This window comes from Schistocerca serialis, chromosome 2, assembly GCF_023864345.2.
Source record: "Schistocerca serialis cubense isolate TAMUIC-IGC-003099 chromosome 2, iqSchSeri2.2, whole genome shotgun sequence".
NCBI classification, from domain to species: Eukaryota; Metazoa; Arthropoda; class Insecta; order Orthoptera; family Acrididae; genus Schistocerca; species Schistocerca serialis.
This window is the reverse complement of record NC_064639.1, coordinates 845,174,101-845,196,430: the sequence shown is the minus strand read 5'-3', so window position 1 is coordinate 845,196,430 and position 22,330 is coordinate 845,174,101. Positions and strand designations below refer to the sequence as shown.

Here is a 22,330-nt window from a genome sequence, read left to right as displayed (position 1 = left end):
AACTGTTCGTGCAGATGGTTGTTGTCTTCCAAACGTCCCCATCTGTTGACTCAGGGATCGAGACGTGGCTGCACGATCCGTTACAGCCATGCGGATAAGATGCCTGTCATCTCGACTGCTAGTGATACGAAGCCGTTGGGATCCAGCACGGCGTTCCGTACTACCCTCCTGAACCCACCAATTCCATTTTCTACTAACAGTCATTGGATCTCGACTAACGCGAGCAGCAATGCCGCTATACTATAAACTGCAATCGCGATAGGCTACAATCCGACCTTTATCAAAGTCGGAAACGTGATGGTACACATTTCTCCTCCTTACACGAGACATCACAACAACGTTTCACCAGGCAACGCCGTACAACTGCTGTTTGTGTATGAGAAATCGGTTGGAAACTTTCCTCATGTCAGGACGTTGTAGGTGTCGCCACCGGCGCCAACCTTGTGTGAATGCTCTGAAAAGCTAATCATTTGCATATCACAGCATCTTCTTCCTGTCGGTTAAATTTCGCGTCTGTAGCACGTCATCTTCGTGGTGTAGCAATTTTAATGGCCAGTAGTGTATGTCTGGGTAACATATTTAAGTGATTAACGTAGCAAAATCGCAGGTTAATGTAAACACGAGGGAAGGCATTGCGAATGTGAAATGCTGATACATTAATAACCGGTTTAATCGCCAGAATGTTGAATGCAAACGTGCGTGCATTATGTCGTACAGATGTCAGTTTGTGAAATGGAGTTCCATGCTTGTTGCACTTGGTCGGTCAACAAAGAAAAGATTAATGCTATTTGTGTATGATGGATCAATGCTGTTTGTTGATGATGCTGGAGTTGTCCGACGACGCTCAAGTGGAGACAGATCTGGTGATCGAGCAGGCCAAGGCACCATGTCGGCACTCTTTAGAGCTTACTGGATTACAACAGCGGCATGTGAGCGAAAGTTATCCTTTTGGAAAACACTTCCTGGAATGCTGTTCATTAATGGCAGCACAACAGGTCAAATCGCCCGACTGACATACAAATTTGCGGCCAGATTACTTGGGATAACCACGAGAATGCTCCTGTTGTCATAGGAAATCGCGCCCCAGACCAAATCTCTTGATGTAGGTCCAGTGTGTCTAGCGTTCAGTCAGGTTGATTGCAGACCCTAAATGGTCTCCTTCTAACCAGCACACGGCCATCACTGACACCTAGGCAGAACCAGCTTTCATCAGAAAACACAAAAGACCCCCATCCTGGCTCTGACAAACTTCACGGTAAGGTTACTAGCTGAGTGAATGTCTTAGAGCAAAAAACATATTCACATTTTTGGTCAAGATCAGTAAATGCCGGCACTCAAATATCGAAGATTACTAGGGTCGTTCAATAAGCAATGCAACACTTTTTTTCTCGGCCACTGTCGGCTGAAAAAGAACAATTTGTAGTAGGACGTCGTGGAATATTACTGCATTAGCACCAGGAAGTTCCGGTACGTGGCAGCGCTATACGTAGCCTTCAAAATGGCGTCTGTAACGAAGGTGCGTTCCAAGCAGAGAGTTACTTTCGGTGGAAAACCGGAGCAGCGCAAATATTTATAGGCGCTTGCAGAATGTCTACGGAGACCTGGCAGTGAACAAAACCACGGTGAGTCGCTGGGCGAGGCGTCCGTCATCATCGCAGCATGGTCTCGTAAACCTGTCCGATACCCCGCGTGTCGGATGGCCGCACACAGCTAACTCCAGCAATGTTGGAAAGAGCGGACACTCTCATTCGAGGTGATCTATCAATGACAATCAGACACCTCACTGCTCAAATGGACGTCTATGTTGGTACTGCTGACACACTCGTCGACCAGGTGTTGTCCCTAATCCATCTGTTTGGCCCAATTAAGAATACACTGTGAGGGAAGCGGCACTCGAATGATGGGGAGGTTATGATCCAGCAGGACGTTGGCTCCAACGTCCACCAGTAGAGTGGTACCATGCTGACATCTAGGCCTTATCAGTAAGGCGGCAGAAGGCCGTCACATTGAACGAAGATTATGCTGAAAAGTAGGATCTTGTAGCCAAAAGAATGAGGAATAATACTGGGTATTAGAATCCTCAACAAAACCAACCTGCTTCCAGAAAAAAATGTGTTGCATTACTTATTGAACGCCCCTCGCAGAACCGAAAATGGATGAATATATGTTCGTTTACAATGGATTATTCGACCTTTACAAGGTGCATTTGTATTATTTGAAAGCCTGAAAGTTACTACTGTAGTTTCGAAACTAATTCTAACATGGCAATGGGGTACATTTACGCACTATTTTGCATGGCCATCCTAACTAATACTCCAGTCAAGGAAACTTTAAGACAACAGCATTTGGAAACGCAATATAAAAGAACGAAGTCCCCGGAAAATAGAACTTAGACATTGCTAAAAAGAGCTATTTGAACGTAATGAAACTCTAACAGAAATAATTAATTCTATAAGAGCATGGACTGATAGGGGCAAGAAATTGGTAAAAACAAGAACAAGGAAAAAAGGAGATAGGCCTACTTCTGGTCTCACAATTAGTTGTCTGCCCAAAAGGCAGGTTTTCACGTCGTAACTCTGCATACTCTCCTGTCTTCTGCCATCCTCTTCAGGTCCGCGTGATTTCCGCTGCCCTTTACATCTACATCTACATTATTACTCTGCAGTTTACAATTAAGTGCGTGGTAGAAGGTTCAACGAACCAACTTCGAGCTATTTCTCTACCATTTCATTCTCTACCGGCGCGCGGAAAAAACGAGCACTTAAATCTTTTTGTGCGAGCTCTGATTGCTCTTATTTAACCCTGATGATGATTTCATCCTATGTAGGTGGACGCCAACAGAATATTTTCGCAATCGAATGAGAACATTGGTAACTGAAATTTCACGAGAAGATCTTTCCGCAACGAAAAACGCCCTTGTTTTAATGACTGCCATTTCAATTTACATATCATATCCGTGACACTCTCTTCCCTGTTTCGCGATAATACAAAACAAGCTGCCCTTCTTTGAACTTTTCCGTTGTCATCTATCTTTTTGCATCTCCACCTTCCTATCAATATTCTCCGACAAACTAAATATTCCAAAGCGTCTGTTAGCAAGCACTCCCGTCTCGACAAATGTCCCATCCTGTTATTCTACCTTTCTCTTACAACCTGCAGCACCCTGATGAAGAGGCTGAAAATTTCCATTGTATTTACTGCTAGAAACGATACAACCTTTCAAAAAGAAATCAAGAATGGGTCCAGTATCTTCTACGTAAAAGGTGGGGTCACGGCGACTGCGCCACAGGAACCACATTTTGTGTGTGTGTGTGTGTGTGTGTGTGTGTGTGTGTGTCTGTGCGTAAACTGCAACTCGAACAATATCAAATAGGCCTTTAATTAACATTCAGACCTCTATGTAGATCACATTATGCTAACAGATGGAAGCTCACCAAAAAATTTGTTTATTGCTAGTAAAATTATGATGTTTTACCGTGTTAATTGGGGACACAAATGGAGCCCCCTAGAAGATCGAATAAAAATCGGACATCCCTGGAAACGCCATGCAGCCGGCTAATCTTTCTAAAACCAATATACCAACGAGGGACGTCTATGTGAACAAAAGATTCTTTTCAGAACCAATCTTAAAAATGACTTCAGTTAACATTGAAGGTTTGTCTGCAAATGAAGAACTTTTACTCTCTGACATGTGCAGCAAATGTAAATGCGATATTTTAATCTTGCAGGCACTGGCTCCTATGACACATTTATTCAGCTTACGAGACGAATGTCTCGAAAACACATCCCTTGAGACTTTAAGAAGGAATACCTAGCTGGATTTAATGACAACATACAAATAATCCTAGGAAAGTACAAGCAATACCGATCCTTTCTCTGAAGGCACCCTGGAGACTGGAGAGGAGCTGCTCCGAACCTTAACCACTAATAGAGGGGAGAAGTGGTGTGACTTAATCACACCACTGGATATGAAACAGAACAGCAGACAAAATTCCAGTCTGCTCAGGAATCTCAGCAATGCCTCAACAAGCTCCAGGACACTTCAGACTGGTGTTTCGCCAAACCAAATCGCCCATCAGCTTCTACTCAGTGAGAAAGTCACCCACAGATTGCCCCGTATTTCTATCATAAGAGACCCGGAAAATGAACACCATTGCCGACCTGTGTGGCCCTGCGGTTCTAGGCGCTTCAGTCTGGAATCGCGTGACCGCTACGTCGCAGGTTCGAATCCTGCCTCGGGCACTGATGTGTGTGATGTCCATAGGTTAGTTATGTTTAAGTAGTTCTAAGTTCTAGGGGACTGATGACCACAGATGTTAAGTCCCATAGTGCTCAGAGCCATTTGAACCATTTTTTGAACACCATTCACTTGAGGCACATTTCACAGCTGAGGACCTGCAGACGGTAATCGATGAAATGGAAAATGATAAGGCAGCCGGCCAAGATGATTTAAGGATCGAACGAATTAAATGCTTTGGGCCAAAAACTTTTAGATGACTAACGGAACAACTGCATCAAAACCACGTGGATCCACAGAATCTGGAGAAAACCAAGAGTAGTAGCCCTATCAAAACCAGGCAAAGATGCAATAGATGTTAAGAACTTTCGTCCAGTATCTCTGTTGTGCCTCCTGTTCAAGCTCATCGAAAGAATGGTGCTGAATATAATATCCACGTCTGTAGATGGGGTCCTAAGGCCTCAACAAGCCGACTTTAGACCAGGTCGCTCTTGCACTGTGCAACTTCTGAATTTAACCCAGCACACTGAAGATGGGTATGAAAGAAAGCAGGTGACTGATGTGGCTTTCACTGATTGAGCGCAGCCTATGGTACTATTAACCACAGCATGCTGATATATAAGGTTTACCATGTGACTAAAGCTTTTGGATTTTCAAGAATTGTGTAGTGTGTACTACAGAATAGGCGCTTCGCTTCTATATTACCGTGCAACGAAAAAATAGTAGATGGAGAAATCAAAAATATAGCCTCGCTCAGGACAGCATATTAGTTCCATAGCTGTTCACGGTGTTCTTATTTCAATTTCCAGGAGTGTTATATACACTCCTGGAAATTGAAATAAGAACACCGTGAATTCATTGTCCCAGGAAGGGGAAACTTTATTGACACATTCCTGGGGTCAGATACATCACATGATCACACTGACAGAACCACAGGCACATAGACACAGGCAACAGAGCATGCACAATGTCGGCACTAGTACAGTGTATAGCCACCTTTCGCAGCAATGCAGGCTGCTATTCTCCCATGCAGACGATCGTAGAGATGCTGGATGTAGTCCTGTGGAACAGCTTGCCATGCCATTTCCACCTGGCGCCTCAGTTGGACCAGCGTTCGTGCTGGACGTGCAGACCGCGTGAGACGACGCTTCATCCAGTCCCAAACATGCTCAATGGGGGACAGATCCGGAGATCTTGCTGGGCAGGGTAGTTGACTTACACCTCCTAGAGCACGTTGGGTGGCATGGGATACATGCGGACGTGCATTGTCCTGTTGGAACAGCAAGTTCCCTTGCCGGTCTAGGAATGGTAGAACGGTGGGTTCGATGACGGTTTGGATGTACCGTGCACTATTCAGTGTCCCCTCGACGATCACCGGTGGTGTACGGCCAGTGTAGGAGATCGCTCCCCACACCATGATGCCGGGTGTTGGCCCTGTGTGCCTCGGTCGTATGCAGTCCTGATTGTGGCGCTCACCTGCACGGCGCCAAACACGCATACGACCATCATTGGCACCAAGGCAGAAGCGACTCTCATCGCTGAAGACGACACGTCTCCATTCGTCCCTCCATTCACGCCTGTCGCGACACCACTGGAGGCGGGCTGCACGATGTTGGGGCGTGAGCGGAAGACGGCCTAACGGTGTGCGGGACCGTAGCCCAGCTTCATGGAGACGGTTGCGAATGGTCCTCGCCGATACCCCAGGAGCAACAGTGTCCCTAATTTGCTGGGAAGTGGCGGTGCGGTCCCCTACGGCACTGCGTAGGATCCTACGGTCTTGGCGTGCATCCGTGCGTCGCTGCGGTCCGGTCCCAGGTCGACGGGCACGTGCACCTTCCGCCGACCACTGGCGACAACATCGATGTACTGTGGAGACCTCACGCCCCACGTGTTGAGCAATTCGGCGGTACGTCCACCCGGCCTCCCGCATGCCCACTATACGCCCTCGCTCAAAGTCCGTCAACTGCACATACGGTTAACGTCCAAGCTGTCGCGGCATGCTACCAGTGTTACAGACTGCGATGGAGCTCCGTATGCCACGGCAAACTGGCTGGCACTGACGGCGGCGGTGCACAAATGCTGCGCAGGTAGCACCATTCGACGGTCAACACCGCGGTTCCTGGTGTGTCCGCTGTGCCGTGCGTGTGATCATTGCTTGTACAGCCCTCTCGCAGTGTCCGGAGCAAGTATGGTGGGTCTGACACACCGGTGTCAATGTGTTCTTTTTTCCATTTCCAGGAGTGTATATATTGAACAGCAATGGAGCTAATATGCTGCCCTGAGCGAGACTATATTTTTGGATTCTCTGCCAACTATTTTTTTTCCTTGCATGGTAATATAGAAGCATACACACCAACGACCAGCTAACGCATTCTGATGGTAGGCAGATTATACGAGGGGCGTTCAGAAAGTAAGCTCCGATCGGTCGCGAAATGGAAACGACTATGAAAATCCGATGAAGCTTTGCACAGATGTGTTGGGTAGTGTCTCTAGTATAACCCCAGTTAGCATCACGTCGCTCTTCTCATTTCTGAGCTCGCAGTGAGTGCGTAAAGATGTCTAGAAAATAGTGTCTGCCGCCAAGTACGAGGGCCTGGTGAGAAATTTCGCCTGAAGCTATGCAGCTAACATTACATAACTGTCGTGCTGTTTCTTCTTCAAGACAATTCTCAGCCGCATTCTGCAGGGGCAATGAAGATGCTCCTGCATCGTTTTCAAATGGAAATGTGAGATTACCCACAATACAGTCCGCAATTGTCTCCCCCTGAGTTTCATCTCTGGTCACATGAACCGCTGTCTTTGAAGACAACATTTTGACACAGACAACGAGGTGTAGGCCAGCGTGGAGAATTGGCGGAAAGCACTGGCGGCTGCCTTCTATGATGAGGCTATTGAAAAGTTGGTACAACGCTATGACAAAAGTCTAAGTCAGCACGGCGACTACGTAGAGAAGTAGCTGAAAGGTGTAGCTAATTGTTACAAGTAAAACATTTCTGATGTTCACTGTGGTTTCAATTTGGCAATCAATCGGAGCTTACTTTCTGAACAGGCCTCATAGATGCTCATGACATGGCCGTAAGTGCCCAAAGGAGCGCCTTCGAGGAAGTGGAGGAGACATTAACTAGCAGCCTTGAAATGCTGGAGGATTACTATCACAAAACCACGTGAAACCAAACCCATCAAAGACGCAAGTTTGCAGTTTCCACGTGAGGAATAAGGAGCCTTAAAGAAAACTCCATGTGAGATGGGAAGAGCGAGAGCTGGAGCAACTCTCAAATACTTAGGCATGAAGTTGGACAGACATCTGTCACTTAAACATCACTGTTTGGACTTTAAGTAAGAGCTCAGTGCTAGGAATAATATTATTTGTAAACTGACCTACATAAACTGTGGTGCTGACCCACAAGTGCTTTGAACAACAGCCATTGCACTCAGTTTGTTGGCAGCTGAATATGCCACATCTGTGCGGAATAATTCAGCCCATGTGTAACACATTGATGTGGCTGTAAATGAGTCACCTTCCTTCATATCAGGATGTTTGAGGCCCATGCAGACAGATAAGATTTATCCTCTAATAGGAATAGCTCTCCCCATTGTACAGCTGAGATGGAGAGGAAGGAACAGATGACAGATAATCGTCACCCTCTGCACAGGCACCAACAGCAGCCGAAGCAGCTTTGTTAAAAAAAAAAGCTTCCTTTAGACGTCAGAGCCAATCAAATTCTCCATCGAAGAGGAGAGACTCCAGCTATGGAAAGAGGTAATACCAAATCCTAGGCTGGAGCTGAAGGAAGAATTTGTGGCTGGAAGTTACAAATCCTTCAAAACCTGGAAGGCTCTCAACAGGCTGAGACCTAGGATCTCCAACTGCAAGTGTAACCTTGCCCAATGGGGCTACTTTGATGAGGAACCACTACATAACTGTGGGAATACCCAAAATAGACGGCCACCTAATGACGTGCCCAAACCTAAAAAAAAAAAAAAAAAAAAATGGTTTAAATGGCTTTGAGCACTATGGGACTTAACATCTTAGGTCATCAGTCCCCTAGAACTTCGAACTGCTTAAACCTAACTAACGTAAGGACATCACACACATCCATGCCCGAGGCAGAATTCGAACCTGCGACTGTAGCAGTCTCGCGGTTCTGGACTGCAGTGCCTGGAACCGCTCGGTCACTGCGGCCAGCACCCAAACCTCCGCACAAGCTTTACCCCACTACAGTGACAGCTAGCTAATGCTACGCCATCTGGGTAGCTGATCATTGAGCATTGACTTACACTAGATTTTAATGTATAGTATTCTAAATACAGAAAACAAATAAATGAACCATGTTAATTTGTTTGAGTACACGTGTCATGTAGTTTACTGCCAACAAAACGTACATGATCCAGACACATTAAAGTGACCACTGCCTATGTTCGACATTAACGTGCAATAACCATTCACAGATGCTAGGTGGCAGCACTAGCAACGGAAGGTATATAAAGCATGTCAGGGGATGTGAAAAACAATGCAGTCATTGTTGTAAAGTGGAAATGGGGTGCTTTATTTGATGTTCAAAAGGGCATGCATAATCACTGGCTTTCGGTCCAAGAGTGGAAGCATCTCCTAAATGCCTACATTTTTAAATGTTTGTGTGTCGCTGTGGTTAAAGTAAGCTATACATGGCAAAATGGCACTATCCAAAGCCGGTGCCAAGGCAACTGTAGTGCACCATGGGCCATAGATGACAGGGGAGAACGACATTTACGAAGATGTGTTTGGGCGAATAGACACGCAAAAATTGTTGAGCAATTGGTGACCTACATGAACCAAGGGGCTACCAACAGCATCCTCTCAATGAGCAGTTGGTGAACATTGCTGCGTATGAGCCTCTGCAGCAGGTACCTGGTTTATGCACCCATGCTGACTGCTGTTCATCAGTGAGGAAGACTGGAATTCTCATGGCAATACCGCAAGTAGGTGTCCACTGAGTGGCGACAGATGGCATATAAAGCGCGAAATGTCCCAAAGCAAACACCCTGCAACAATCGTCTGAAGGATAGATGCCAGAGGAGGGAGTGTTATAGTCTGAGGAATGATTTTGTGGCATTCCCTGGATGTTCTCGTCATTCTGGATGGCACAATGGATCATCACAAACATGCATCTGTCACTGGGGACCTTGTACGTCTCTACATGCAGTATGTTTTTCCTTGGCACAATGGCGTCTACCAGCAGGTCAATATAACTTGTCAAACAGCTTGCTGTGTATGGGCGTAGTTTGAAGAGCACCAAGACGAATTTACCGTGCACCAATCGCCACCACACTCCCTGGATTTAAACTTAATTTGCACCATGGACCTCAGCCGAGAAACTTAGCACAGGTGAGTGCAGCACTTGAGCTGGCATGGCCCGACATCCCTGTCTGTAAATTCCAGAACTTCACTGACTCTCTTCCTGCATGTCTCGCAGCAGTCAGTGCTGTAAAAGGTTGTTATTCAGGGTTTAGACAGGTGATCACGTTCATGTGACTGGACAATTTTTTTGAAAAGTTTAGAAGTGTGTTTTGTTTGCTCATTATTGTGCTCTACGATATACTTAAACATGATCCCATAGGAGTGTAAACCTGCCCTACAGACTAGGCATATTTATGCACTCGACTTGATGCTACATAAAATTATTTTGCTTTTTTAAATGTGCAACGGCCTTGCAGCAGTGGATACAGCGGTTCCCGTGAGATCACCGAAGTTAAGCGCTGTTGGGCGTGGCGGGCACTTGGATGGGTGACCATCCAGCCGCCATGCGCTGTTGCCATTTTTCGGAGTGCACTCAGCCTCGTGATGCCAATTGAGGAGCTACTCGACCGAATAGTAGCGGCTTCGGTCAAGAATCATAATAACCGGGAGAGCGGTGTGCTGACCACACGCCCCTCCTATCCGCATCCTCAACTGAGGATGACACGGCGGACGGATGGTCCCGGTAAGCTACTCGTGGCGTGAAGACGGAGTGCTTTCTTAAATGTAATGTTGAGTTGGAATTACACTAATCAGTCAGAACATTGTGAGCACCAACCTGTTATCGATATAAATTCGTCCAGGCGATAGCAGCATCTCCTGGTGAGGAATGACTGCTCGTCAGACACACACACGGCGCATCTAGTATCATTAAGCATGTTGTCTGTGTGTAGAATGGGAATGTCACGCAACTTATCTGAGTTTGACTGAGGGTAGATTCTAATGCCCTGGAGACTCGGCACGAGCATTTCGGAAACTGCACGACTTGTCGGGCATTTGGGGAGTGCTGTGGTGAGTGTCTTCAACATGTAACGAAACCAAGATGAAACCCCATCCAGAGGTTGGGGGGCTGGGCGGCCACTACTCATTACAGATGTTGGACGTCGTAGGCTGAGCAGACTGGTAAAACAGGACAGGCGGCGAACTGTGGCGGAACTAACATCAGACTTTAATGCTAGGCAGAGTACAAGTGTGTCTGAACAAACAGCGCTCCGAACACTCCTAACGATGGGCCTCCGCAGCCGACAACCTACGTGCATGTGCCAATGTTAACACCATGACACTGGTAACTACAACTGAAATAGGCACATGACCATTGGCACTGGGCGCTGGCGCATGGCAGAGCATTGCACGGAATGGTGAATGCTGATACCTTTTTCATCACGCTGATAGGAGGTCGCAAAGCCATCTACTTTCAGGGAAACAGCTCAGTACGAAATGAAAGCAGGTTTCAGAAGGACAATGGGAGACTCTTTTAACGAATTTGAAAGCAATATTTTATCTGCAGATTCTAAAAATAACCCCAAAAAATTTTGGTCGTACGTAAAATCTATGAACGCTACAAATAATTCAGTACCTTCTCTTGCTGACAGTACGGGTAATGTAACTGATGATGATAAACAGAAGGCCGAAATTCTAAACCTAGCTTTCAAAAACTCGTTTACGATAGAGGACTGCAGCACCATTCCCCCTTTCAATTATCGAACAAACGAAAGGATGGCTGACATAGTGTTTAGTGTATCTGAGATTGTGAAACAGTTAAGATCTTTATACGCCAGAAAGGCATCTGGCCCAGACGGTATCCCTGTAAGATTTTATGTTGACTATGCTACAACTGTAGCTCCATTCTTATCCGTGACCTATCAGAGATCATTGGAACGGCGGAAAGTTCCACGGGACTGGAAGAAGAGCCAGGTCATAGCAATCTATAAAAAGGGTAGAAAATCGGATGCACATATTTACCGGCCAATTTCACTGACATCGATTTGTTGTAGAATCATGGAACATATTATGTGTTCAGACATAATGACCTTTCTAGACTCTGAGAAGCTCATCTGCAGAAACCAGCACGGTTTTAGGAAACGGCGGTCAGGCGAGACACAGCTGGCCCTCTTTGTGCATGATATACAACAGGCTCTAGATACCGGCTCCCAGGTTGAATCCATATTTCTCCACTTTCGAAAGGCGTTCGACTCAGTTCCGCACTGTCGCTTGCTACAAAAAGTGCGCGCTTACGGTCTATCCAATGACATATGCGGTTGGATAGAAAGTTTTTTAACAGACAGGGAGCAGTATGTCGTCCTGAACGGGGTAACTTCAACAGAAACAAAAGTAAGTTCAGGTGTGCTCCAGGGTGGCGTAATAGGTCCTCTGCTTTTTACGATTTACATAAACGATCTGGTTGATAGTATTGACAACGGCCTTAGACTGTTTGCCGATGATGCTGTAGTCTATAGGAAAGTAGTATCACACGAAAGTTCTGAACAAATCAATGAGGATTTCCAGAAAATAAATGCGTGATGTAATGACTGGGAGTTATCTCTCAATATTAGTAAGTATAACCTACTGCGTATAACAAGGCTAAGATCCCCATTAATGTATGAGTACAAAATAAATGATCAGTCTTTGGAAGCGGCAACATCCGTCAAGTATCTGGGTGCGACTATTCGAAATGATCTCAAATGGAATGATCAGATTACACAAGTAACGGGTAAGGCGAACTCTAGATTGCGGTTTATTGGTAGAATCCTGAAGCGATGCAGTCCTTCAACAAATGAAATAGCTTACAATACGTTGGTTCGTCGAGTATTAGAGTATTGTTCGTCTGTATGGGACCCTTCCAGTTGGGTCTGATTCAAGAGATTGAGAAGGTCCAAAGAAGAGCGGCAAGATTCGTGATTGGTACTTTTAGCCATCGCGAGAGCGTTACAAATCTCATAGAAAGCTTGAAATGGGACACACTTGCAGATAGACGACGCGCTAAACGGAAGGGGCTGCTCACTAAATTCCGAAATCCAATCTTCACCGAGGATGTAGAGCATATATTATTACCACCAACTTTCAAATCGCGTAATGATCATCATTCAAAGATAAGGGAAATAAGAGCTCGTACTGAGGCGTTCAGACAGTCGTTTTTCCCTCGCGCGATCCGTGAGTGGAACAGAGGGAGGGAAATATGACTTAGGCGCGAATTGTGCCTTCCGCCACACACCGCTTGGTGGCTAGCGGAGTATATATGCAGATGTAGACGTAGATGCATTGCGGAACGGAGGCAAGCTGGTGACAGCTCCATTATGCTCTAAGGAACATTTCCGTGGGCATCCACGGATCCAGTGAAGCTCCTGTAAGGCACCATCACAGCAAAAGAGTATCGTACACTGGTTGCAGACCACATACACTCCTTCATGACGCTCATGTTTCTGACGGCAGCTGCATTTTTCAACAAAATAATGAGCCACGTGACAGGGCCAGGTGTGTGATGGAGTGGTTTGAGGAACACAGTGGCGAGTTCCAGTTGATGTGCTGGCCCCCCAAGTCGCCATATCTGAACCCGATCAAACACAACTGAGATGTGACTGAACGTGGCGTCAGAGCTCGTTGTCCCCCAGTGGAATTTACGAGTATTAGGTGACTTGTGTGTGCAGATGTGGTACCAATTCCAGCAACCTACCGAGGCCTCATTGCTTCATTGCTTCCACGCCACGATGCGTCGCCGCTGTTATCCACGCTAGTTCCCTCTCTAAATCCTCGCACGAACGAAAAAATGGCTGACATCGAAATAAAAGGAATAGAAAAGCAACTGAAATCACTCAACAGAGGAGAGGGAAGTCCACTGGACCTGACGGGATACCAATTCGATTCTACACAGAGTACGCGAAAGAACTTGCCCCCCTTCTAACAGCCGTGTACCGCAAGTCTCTAGAGGAACGGAAGGTTCCAAATGATTGGAAAAGAGCACAGGTAGTCCCAGTTTTCAAGATGGGTCGTCGAGCAGATGCGCAAAACTATAGGCCTATATCTGTGACATCGATCTGTTGTAGAATTTTAGAACATGTTTTTTGCTCGCGTATCATGTCATTTCTGGAAACCCAGAATCTAATCTGTAGGAATCAACATGGATTCCGGAAACAGCGATCGTGTAAGACCCAACTCGCTTTATTTGTTCATGAGACCCAGATAATATTAGATACAGGCTCCCAGGTAGATGTCATTTTCCTTGACTTCTGGAAGGCGTTCGATACAGTTCCGCGCTGTTGCCTGATAAAGTAAGATCCTACGGAATATCAGACCAGCTGTGTGGCTGGATTGAAGAGTTTTTAGCAAACAGAACACAGCATGTTGTTCTCAATGGAGAGACGTGTACAGTCGTTAAAGTAACCCCTGGCGTGCCACAGGGGAGTGTTTTGGGACCACTGCTTTTCACAATATATATAAATGACCTAGTAGATAGTGTCGGAAGTTCCATGCGACTTTTCGCAGATGATGCTGTAGTATACAGAGAAGTTGCAGCATTAGAAAATTGCAGCGAAATGCAGGAAGATCTACAGCGGATTGGCACTTGGTGCAGGGAGTGGCAACTGACCCTTAACATAGACAAATGTGAGCGGATTGGCACTTGGTACAGGGAGTGGCAACTGATCCTTAACATAGACAAATGTGATGTATTGCGAATACATAGAAAGATGGATCCTTTATTATATGATTATATGATAGCGGAACAAACACTGGTAGCAGTTACTTCTGTAAAATATCTTGGAGTATGCGTACGAAACGATTTGAAGTGGAATGATCAAATAAAATTAATTATTGGTAAGACGGGTGCCAGGTTGAGATTCATTGGGAGAGTCCTTAGAAAACGTAGTCCATCAACAAAGGAGGTGGCTTACAAAATACTCGTTCGACCTATACTTGAGTATTGCTCATCAGTGTGGGATCCGTACCAGGTCGGGTTGACAGAGGAGATAGAGAAGATCCAAAGAAGAGCAGCGCGTTTCGTCACAGGGTTATTTGGTAAGCGTGACAGCGTTACGGAGATGTTTAGCAAACTCAAGTGGCAGACTCTGCAAGAGAGGCGCTCTGCATCGCAGTGTAGCTTGCTGTCCAGGTTTCGAGAAGGTGCGTTTCTGGATGAGGTATCGAATATATTGCTTCCCTCTACTTATACCTCCAGAGGAGATGACGAATGTAAAATTAGAGACATTCGAGCGCGCACGGTGGCTTTCCGGCAGTCGTTCTTCCCGCGAACCATACGCGACTGGAACAGGAAAGGGAGATAATGACAGTGGCACGTAAAGTGCCCTTCGCCACACACCGTTTGGTGGCTTGCGGAGTATAAATGTAGATGTAGATGTAGAGGTGGACGTATCGACTAATAGGTAGGCCGTCATAATATTGTGGCTGGTCAGAGCGTACCGAGTTCATGTTGTAAGACTAGTTTTAAACACGATAAATCTAGCCAAAAAGTTCCGAGAAGAATTCCACGCAAATGTGTCCGGTTCAGCCACTGAGTCCGACTGACACGAGTACTGTGGCTACTTACCCCAGAGCCAGGTAACAAGGCTGGCCTTCCAGGCGATGGAGGCGAGCGACAAGATGGCGCCGGACTGAATGTGCAGCGCGGCGACCACGCGGCCCCAGTCGGTCTCTCGCGGCTCCCACCGCTCGGCGCTGTCGCCGCCGTCCGCCTCAGCGCGGCCGCTCGCCGTAGCCAGCAGCTTGCCGCGAGTCTTCATCCCGAACAGCTCCACCCCCTGGTCGGCTGTCTTCCTGCGTACAGAGCAGCAGACTCTAAAACGTGCACTGAGGCGACAAAAGTGATGGGATAGCTTCTAGTGATTTAAATAATGAAAACTGCACCAGTTACTTACACTACTGGCCGTTAATATTGCTACACCAAGAAGAAATGCAGATAATAAACGGGTATTCATTGGACAAATATATTATACCAGAATTGACATGTGATTACATTTTCACGCACTTTGGGTGCATAGATCCTGGGAAATCAGTACCCAGAACAACCACCTCTGGCCGTAATAACGGCCTGGGCATTGAGTCAAACAGAGCTTGGATGGCGTGCACAGGTACAGCTGCGCATGCAGCTTCAACGCGATGCCACAGTTCATCAAGAGTAGTGACTGGCGTATTGCGACGAGCCAGTTGCTGGGCCACCATTGACCAGACAGACGTTTTCAATCGAACATTTTCTGTATACATAAAGGCCCGTACAGGACCTGTAACATGCGGTCGTGCATTATCCTGCTGAAATGTAGGGTTTCGCAGTGATCAAATGAAGGGTGGAGCCACGGGTCGTAACACATCTGAAACGTAACGTCCACTGTTCAAAGTGCCGTCAATGCAAACAAGAGGTGACCGAGACGTAACCAATGGCACCCCATACCATCACGCCGGGTGTTACGCCAGTATGGCGATGACGAATACACGCTTCCAATGTGCGTTCACCGCGATGTCGCCAAACACGGATGCGACCATCATGGTGCTGTAAACAAAACCTGGTTTCATCCGAAAAAATGACGTTTTGCCATTCGTGCACCCACGTTTGTTCGTTGAGTACACCATCGCAGGCGCTCCTGTCTGTGATGCAGCGTCAAGGGTAACCGCAGCCATTGTCTCCGAGCTCATAGTCCGTACTGCTGCAAACGTCGTCGAACAGTTCGTGCAAATGGTTGTTGTCTTGACAACGTCCCCATCTGTTAACTCAGGGATCGAGACGTGGCTGCACGATCTATTACAGCCATGCGGATAAGATGCCTGTCATCTCGACTGTTAGTGATACGAGGCCGTTGGGATCCAGCACGGCATTCCGTATTACCCTCCTGAACCCACCAATTCCATATTCTACTAACAGTCATTGGATCTCGACCAACGCGAGCAGCAATGTCGCCATACGATAAACCGTAATCGCGATAGGCTACAATCCGACCTCTATCAAAGTCGGAAACGTGATGGTACACATTTCTCCTCCTTACACTAGGCATCACAACAACGTTTCACCAGGCAACGCCGTACAACTGCTGTTTGTGTATGAGAAATCGCTTGGAAACTGTTCTCATGTCAGCACGTTGTAGGTGTCGTCACTGGCGCCAACCTTGTGTGAATGCTCTGAAAAGCTAATCATTTGCATATCACAGCATCTTCTTCCTGTCGGTTAAATTTCGCGTCTGTAGCACGTCATCTTCGTGGTGTAGCAATTTTAATGGCCAGTAGTGTATTCTTGTGAACAAATGTACAAATTGCACTTGCAAATGAGAATAAATTCTCGAAACGCGTTGTGTTAAGAAGCAAAAAATAAGTAACTAGTGCAATTTTCACTATTTCAATCTTGAATGTCAAAACAGCAGATTTTCCAAAAATATATAATATGATGAGCGAAATATCTCCTAATATCGTGTCTGACCTCCTTTTGCTCAGCGTAGCGCAGCAACTCGATGTGCAATGCACTCAAGTCGTTGGAAGTCTTCTGCTGAAATATTGAGCCATGTTGTCTCTAAAGCCGTCCATAATTGCGAAAGTGTTGCCAGTGTAGGATTATGTGCACGAATTGACCTCTCAATTGTGTCCCATAAATGTTCGATGGAATTCATGTCGGGCAATCTGGATAGCCACACGGTTCACTCAAATTGCCGAGAATGATCATCAACCCAACTGCGTACAGTTGTGTCCCTGTAACATAGTACATTGCCATCCATAAAAATTGCGTTGTTGTTTTGGAACATGACCTCCATGAATGGCTGCAAATGGTCTTCAAGTAGCCGAACATAACCATTTCCAGTCAATGATCGCTCCAGCTGGACCAGAAGACTCTTTCCATTCCCTGTAAACACAGCCCACACCATTATGGAGCCACCACCAGTTCGCACAGTATCTTGTTGACAACTTGGGTCCACGGCCTCATGGGCTCTGCACCACACTCCAACCCTACCACCCCCCTTATCAACTGAAATCGGAGCTCATCTGACCAGGCCACAGTTTTACTGTCGGCTAGTGTCCAACCGATATGGTCATGAGCCCAGGAGATGCATTGCAGGCGATGTCATGTTGTTTGCAATGGCAGTCGCGTCGCTCGTCTGCTGCCATAGCCGCGCGGGATAAGCCGAGCGGTCTCAGGCGCTGCCGTCATGGACTGTGCGGCTGGTCCCAGCGGAGGTTCGAGTCCTCCCTCGGACATGGGTGTGTGTGTTTGTCCTTGGGATAATTTAGGCTAAGTAGTGTGTAAGCTTAGGGACTGATGACCTTAGCAGTTGAGTCCCATAAGATTTCACACACATTTCTGCTGCCATAACCCGTTAACGCCAAATTTCGCAGCACTCTCCTAACAGATACGTTCATCGTATGTCCTACATTGATTTCTGTGGTTAATTCACGCAGTGTTACTTGTCCCTTAGCACTGACAAGGGAACATCCCCATCACACCCCCCTCAGATTTAGTTATAAGTTGGCACAGTGGATAGGCCTTGAAAAACTGAACACAGATCAATCGAGAAAACAGGAAGAAGTTGTGTGGAACTATGAAAAAATAAGCAAAATATACAAACTGGGTCGTCCATGCCTAAGATAGGCAATATTAAGGGCCATGTGAAGCGAGGAGCGCCGTGGTCCCGTGGTTAGCGTGGACAGCTGCGGAACGAGAGGTCCTTGGTTCAAATCTGACCTCGACTGAAAATTTTGCTTTCTTTATTTTCGCAAAGTTATGATTGTCCGTTCGTTCATTGACGTCTCTGTTCACTGTAATAAGTTTAGTGTCTGTGTTTTGCGACCGCACCGCAAAACCGTGTGATTAGTTGACGAAAGGACGTGCCTCTCCAATGGGAACCGAAAACATTTGATCGCAAGGTCATAGGTCAATCGATTCCTCCACAGGAAAACACGTCTGATATTTTGTATACGACACTGGTGACAGCATGTGCGTCACATGACAGGAATATGTTGTCGACCCACCTAACTAGTACACTTGGCGAATGGGTGAAAAGATTCTTCTACCTTGCCCGATTTAGGTTTTCTTGTGGATGTAATAATCACTCCAAAAAAAGTGATGAAAACATAAGAGTTTTTCACATAAACTGAAAATAAAAAGTTAAAATTTTCGGTTGAGGGAAGATTTGAGCTGAAGACCTCTCGTTCTGCACCTGTTCACACTAATCACAGGACCACGGCGCTCCTAGTCTCATACTGCCCTTAATAGTGCCTATATTACACATGGACGACCCAGTTTGTACTTTTTGCTTATTTTTTCATAGTTCCACACAACTTCTTCCTGTTTTCTCGACCGATCTGTGTTCAGTTTTTCAAGGCCTATCCACTGTGCCAACTTATAACTAAATCTGAGGGGGGTGCGATAGGGATGTTCCCTTGTGAGAACCCTACTCAAATGCAGCTGCTCTTGGTCGGTAAGTGAAGGCCGCCAGCCACTTGGTTGTCCGTGGTGACAGATAGTGTCTGGAACTGGTATTCTCGGCTCATCTTGACACTGTGGATCTTGGAATATTGAATGCCCTAACGATTTTCGATATGGAATGGCCCATGTGTCCAGCTTCCATCTGCTAATTCCCGTTGTACAATCATAATCATGTCGGAATGCTTTTCACATGACTCACCTTAGTACTAATGATAGCTCCGCCAAGGCACTGCCCTTTTACACCTTGTGTACGCGATACTACAGCCATCTGTATATGTGCACATCACTATTCCATGACATTTGTCACCTCAGTGTGCCACACTTGGCAATGAGTGGAACTTGTTTTTGGAATTTCGGTTGCAGTAGCAAAAATCCTTTACCAAAGAAAAACGAGCTTACGACTGTGGTCTCAAAAGTTTTCGACCTCAACATGAATATTGTCAGCAAAAGTTGGGGAATTTGTTAGCGTATGTGTAGCAAGGCACTCACCAAAATTTCATCCATTTTGGACACGCAGTTGTTGTTTGACAATCGTTTTAGTGGGTCGACGTGAGTAGTATACATAGCTGCAGCAGAAATATTTTTTTTCCAATGGAAACCAGAGGTACACAATTGTGAATGTTCAACCTTTTCATCATGAACAAGTTCTGCCAACTGTTGGTCATCATTACGGAAATATCAGCAAGTCAATGTTGCAGTACGCAGGAGCTTGCGACCACCAGAATACATGGACATATATATATATATATATACTACTCACGTCGACCCACTAAAACGATTGTCAAACAACAACTGCGTGTCCAAAATGGATGAAATTTTGGTGAGTGCCTTGCTACACATACGCTAACAAATTCCCCAACTTTTGCTGACAATATTCATGTTGAGGTCGAAAACTTTTGAGACCACAGTCGTAAGCTCGTTTTTCTTTGGTAAAGGATTTTTGCTACTGCAAATATATATATATATATATATATATAGGAAGAGTGGACAAAAGCGAGTGTCGAGCTGTCATTAGATTTTTGTTTTTGAAAGGTAAAACGCCTACGCCAATTAAACACGAGATGGATGCTGTGTATGGGGACTCTGCACCATCATTTACCACCGTGAAATCTTGGGCAGCTGAAATTAAACGTGGCTGTAGCAACTTGGGTGACGATGAATGTTCGGAACGGTCGAAAACTGAAACGCTGACGATAATGTTGTTCAAGTGCACCAAGTGTTGTCAGAGAACCGTCGAATTAGGGTGTGAGAGATAGCAGAGGCTAAGAGAGTACCTACAGAGCGTGTCTATCTAATATTAATTGAAAATTTAGGTTTGAGAAAGCTGACCGCAAACTGGGTGCCACGGTTGCCCAGTCTGCGTCGTCTCACACATCAGCGGTTGCCATGGCAAAAATCCACGTATTGTGGTTTCATCCGCTTGACCATCCCCTTCACTCACCAAAATGGTTCAAATGGCTCTGAGCACTATGGGACTTAACGTCTGAGGTCATCAGTCCCCTGGAACTTAGAACTACTTAAACCTAACCAACCTAAGGACAGCACACACATCCATGCCCGAGGCAGCAGGATTCGAACCTGCAACCGTAGCGCTCGCGCGGTTCCAGACTGAAGCGCCTAGAACCGCTTGGCCACATCGGCTGGCTCCTTCACTCACAAGATCTAGCACCGAGTCACCATACAGTGACGAGTTAACGAGATGGGAGCATCGCTGGGGGAAGGTTATGTTGAAAAATAAAAATAAATTTGAGGAAAAAAGATCTTATTTCTTTGTTCAGGATTGCTTCACGAGAGTCCAGCTACGTTCTATTCCTTTCGTCAGTCCACCAAATTTTCACGAACGAAAATATTTTTTCTGCATTGGCATTATGGGTTTGGTATTGCAAACAAATTTCTTGCAGTTATTACTACCTTCGCGTACCGCTGAAGATGGTCACCGTAAAAAAACCGCACACATTTCTCATGATACTACAATGGTTCCTCGTTTACATCATTCCACTTGTGAAGATTTTCTGCAAAGAAATATGTCGATATATCGAACTAATCAAAGTGAGAGGAATCATCGATTTTTATTATCTCCCCTTCAAATAAGAAACTACGTCTTTAACACTTCCCCCATTTTGGCACTATCTTCAATAATATCGAATCAGCCACCGACAGTAATGGTGAATAGATATTCTATACAAGTGTCATACAATTTGTCAACTTCCGCTGATTGTGTTACTTCTATAATAAGCGTCAATGTATTTGAAGTTCGGCACTGCATTTTGCAACTCAGTAGCAACAATCGACTAATGCGAAAAGCCACTGCTACAGTTTGTCTGACAACAGCTACACTATTCAGACAATTATAGTGGCAAGGGGCGCTACAGTCGGATAGTTTTCACAGCTCTCCTCCAGTTACAACGCCTGGAACGGTTACAACAATACAATTACTCTCCATCTACAGAACCGTGCACAATAAATTATAGTTTCAGTATAGCAATATTTATACTGTGATTACTGTGGGACTATGGAGGTTGGAGAAATAAGCTGAAATATATTATTTTTTGTGTTTTATTCCATTTAGTCGAGGGAAATTTGTAAAAAAATTATAGAATTTCGTAAAATATATTTAAAAACTGAATTCCAGGACCTTTGGGCCACCAGAAACATTTTTCGGTATATTATATGCTATGATGAAAAAACCAGGACAATCCTAGATTTCTGGGGCATTTGGTCTCCCTAGGATGCCCATGGTTAGTAAGTGTGTTACGTACAAAAACTCAATGAACGAAGTAAAACGATTTGTACTGTTACCGTTTCAAGGCAACACTTTCCCTCCTAAATTTGAGGAACTTAAATGTTCATGAAGTAAAAACACACATTTTTGTATTACGCAACAGGGTCAGATTCATTCAGCACTGAAGCGTATTCACTCTGTTAACCATCTCATGCCAATGTCTGGTCGCCTCTAATTATTATCCACATATTTTATGCAAATGGATGTCCACATATCAAAAAAAGTTTTGCATCACCCCAGTTCCCAGAACTCCTGAAGATAGACGTTGACTGTGGATATTGTATCACAGGCACAGTCCCTTTGACTGTTCAGAGATGTCACTAAACCCGCCCGTAGATGTAAACAACCATGCCTGAGCAACTCCTATTAGACGGAGTGGGTCCGACAGCCGATCAGTTCCAATCATACCACCAGGAAGGGGGTACACAGCTCGTGTTGTCTGTAGTTCAACCATGCCTAAATGGTCAATACTTCTGTTCGATCGCGTCCGCATTGTTACTTTGTGCTAAGAAGGGCTCTAAATAAGGGAAATGTCAGGCGTCTTGAAGTGAACCAAAGCGATGTTGTTCGGACATGGAGGATATACAGAGAGACGGGAACTGTCGATTACATGCCTCGCTCAGG

At 45.7% G+C, this 22,330-nt stretch overlaps 1 protein-coding gene across 1 annotated transcript in view; it reads right to left on the bottom strand.

Moving 5' to 3' along the window:
* LOC126455830 (acyl-CoA Delta-9 desaturase-like) overlaps positions 1-22,330 on the bottom strand; it is a 155,863-nt gene that overhangs the window by 86,492 nt on the left and 47,041 nt on the right. The window contains exon 2 of the mRNA XM_050091591.1: positions 15,052-15,278. Coding sequence (XP_049947548.1) covers positions 15,052-15,278 — 227 coding nt within the window. The remainder of the gene's footprint in view (positions 1-15,051; positions 15,279-22,330) is intronic.